A 2,355-nucleotide genomic window follows, 5' to 3' on the forward strand; every position below is an offset into this window, starting at 1 on the left:
ATATGAAAGTTGCATATTTATAATTGAAATAATTGTTTTACTTATATTAATGCTATATATTACAATTATTTCTTGATATAAAAATAACTGACATTAAAATAAAAATTGTATTTTTTATATATTTTATCTATATAAAATATGTTATTGCTAATTCTGACACGTGTGGCAATCAATCCCGAAGCTATAATTGTCACAGGTTTGTTTAAAATTAAATGTTTATTTAATTTTAAATATAATTTATTTGTACGATTATATATTTTAATATTTTTTTTAATATCTAAGGGATGTAGGGATGTGTATATTATAATATATGTATATAGTGTTTTAAAAATTTACAGTTACTTTTTCCTAAAAATCATTATTCAAAAACTATGACAAGTCTCCATATTTTTTTAACTTTCATATAGTATTAAAATTTATAGAATGAATATAATAGAATCAATAATAGAATCAAATCTCTAGGTGCTTCATGTAGGTGGTCAAGTAGACATTTTACGAGAAAAATTATTGGTCATTTTACCAAAGGAAAAGAAAACATCTGTCTCCATGATTATGATAGGTTCCTTAATTCGAAAACATCAAAATATCATCGTTTTCACTGAAAAGATTGAGAATCTATACTCATACATTGCGCTAGCCCAATTCATATCAAATACTCTCGTTATATGCTGCTTGGGTTTTATCATCGTAAACGTAAGTAATTTTAATGGCTCTTTTGCAACACAGATTAATAATCACATCTAATTTATATTGAATATTTATGAAAATCAATTTTTATCGTTTATAAGATGTTATTATAAAATGTTATATATATGTAAGTATATATATATATATATTTATTATATGTATATATATATATATATACATATATTATGATAATATGTGTAATAAATTATAATTTTAATATTTTTATAACGCAATTATTTCTTAAAAATAATTATTAATATTAGTAATTACTATTATTCTGCGGTAGAAAAAATCCGAATGAAAAATCGTGCACATATTTTCAATATTACAGTCAATCAGTGCCAATGAAGGCTCCTCTATGTTAGTGAGATCTCTTTTATTTTACATTGTCATTAATTTAGAAGCGTTTATCTTTTGTTTTGCTGGCGAATACTTAAGTATCAAGGTGAGCAGCTATTGACTTCACTATGACAATCTTATTTCTCTTATTTTCCACGTTCCGAATTTTCGCTTCGGTTTGACTTTCTACAGAGCAAGATGATCGGCGACGCGGCGTACGAGTCTTTATGGTATGATTTAACTCCCAGCGAAAATCGAATCCTTCTATTCTTGATAATGAGGTCACAAAAACAAATGACTATCACCGTTGGCAAGTTCATGAATCTTTCTTTGCAACAATTTGCAAATGTAAGTTTTACATTGCTTGGATTATTGTTGAAACTAAGCATCTTATTAGTAATATTATTACATTCGCTAAATGTAAATTATGGATTTTATAATATATACAATTATAATATTTATTTTTTATACACGTAGCAATTTTGTTTATCGTAGATCATTAAATCGTCAGCATCATATGTCTCTGTGCTACACGCGTTATAATTACTAATATTGAATTACTTGATATCGCTGAAAATTAAAATAATGAAAAATTATTCTATTTTTAATAAAAGTCAATGATCAGCTGATGTCTCTTTGGTTAGCGTCCTTCTATTGCAATAATATTTATGCAAAACGTTGTTAAACGTTCACAGTTTATGCCACCAGCTCACTAAAAATATGCCTTTATTTCTGAAGGCAGGGGAAAGAAAATATTTTTTGTAAAACGCGTATGTCATGGGCTTTCATCCCCTAAAAGAACTTTGAAACGTCATTCTACGCTAAATTGCAGAAGTTACCCCGACGCCGACGCAGCGGGAACTCTGCTTCGTCCTCGTTATATTCGCATGTATTGTATTTCGTTCTGGCGATACCGCACGATCGTGCCAGATGGCCACAACGAATAGATCGCAATGGCAATGAAATTATACTGAGATTACTTAGCGCTATTTCGCGCGTACAATTAGGACGCTTTCACATGGCAATGGAAATCAGCCCCTGGAGGAACAATTTTATTAGAGACCGTGTCTGTGTAGAAGTGTTGCTATAATCCTATCGCCCCTCGCGGTCGTTCAATTTACAAACTTCGAGTTTACACCCGGTACGAGAGAAGAGAATTTATGCCTCGTGTCGTCTGGTAAAAATATACATCTTATACGTTAACCGAGTCAAGGTAATGTATGAGGGAATTGCGGAATCCTATTCTTCGTACACAATTTCCTGTCCGTTAGAGAATTCCGACATGATATTATCTCACAAAAGTGACCTTAATGAAATTTCATTTTCAAT

At 29.9% G+C, this 2,355-nt stretch overlaps 1 protein-coding gene across 1 annotated transcript in view; it reads left to right on the plus strand.

Annotated features, from left to right (window-relative positions):
* The window catches only part of LOC108686669, a 15,359-nt gene extending 13,790 nt beyond the window's left edge, over positions 1-1,569 (plus strand). The window contains 4 exon segments of the mRNA XM_018192093.1: positions 463-693; positions 1,019-1,132; positions 1,219-1,374; positions 1,522-1,569. Coding sequence (XP_018047582.1) covers positions 463-693; positions 1,019-1,132; positions 1,219-1,374; positions 1,522-1,569 — 549 coding nt within the window.
* The last annotated feature ends 786 nt before the right edge of the window (positions 1,570-2,355 follow it).

The sequence above is a fragment of the Atta colombica genome, unplaced genomic scaffold (assembly GCF_001594045.1).
Source record: "Atta colombica isolate Treedump-2 unplaced genomic scaffold, Acol1.0 scaffold189, whole genome shotgun sequence".
Taxonomy (NCBI): domain Eukaryota; kingdom Metazoa; phylum Arthropoda; class Insecta; order Hymenoptera; family Formicidae; genus Atta; species Atta colombica.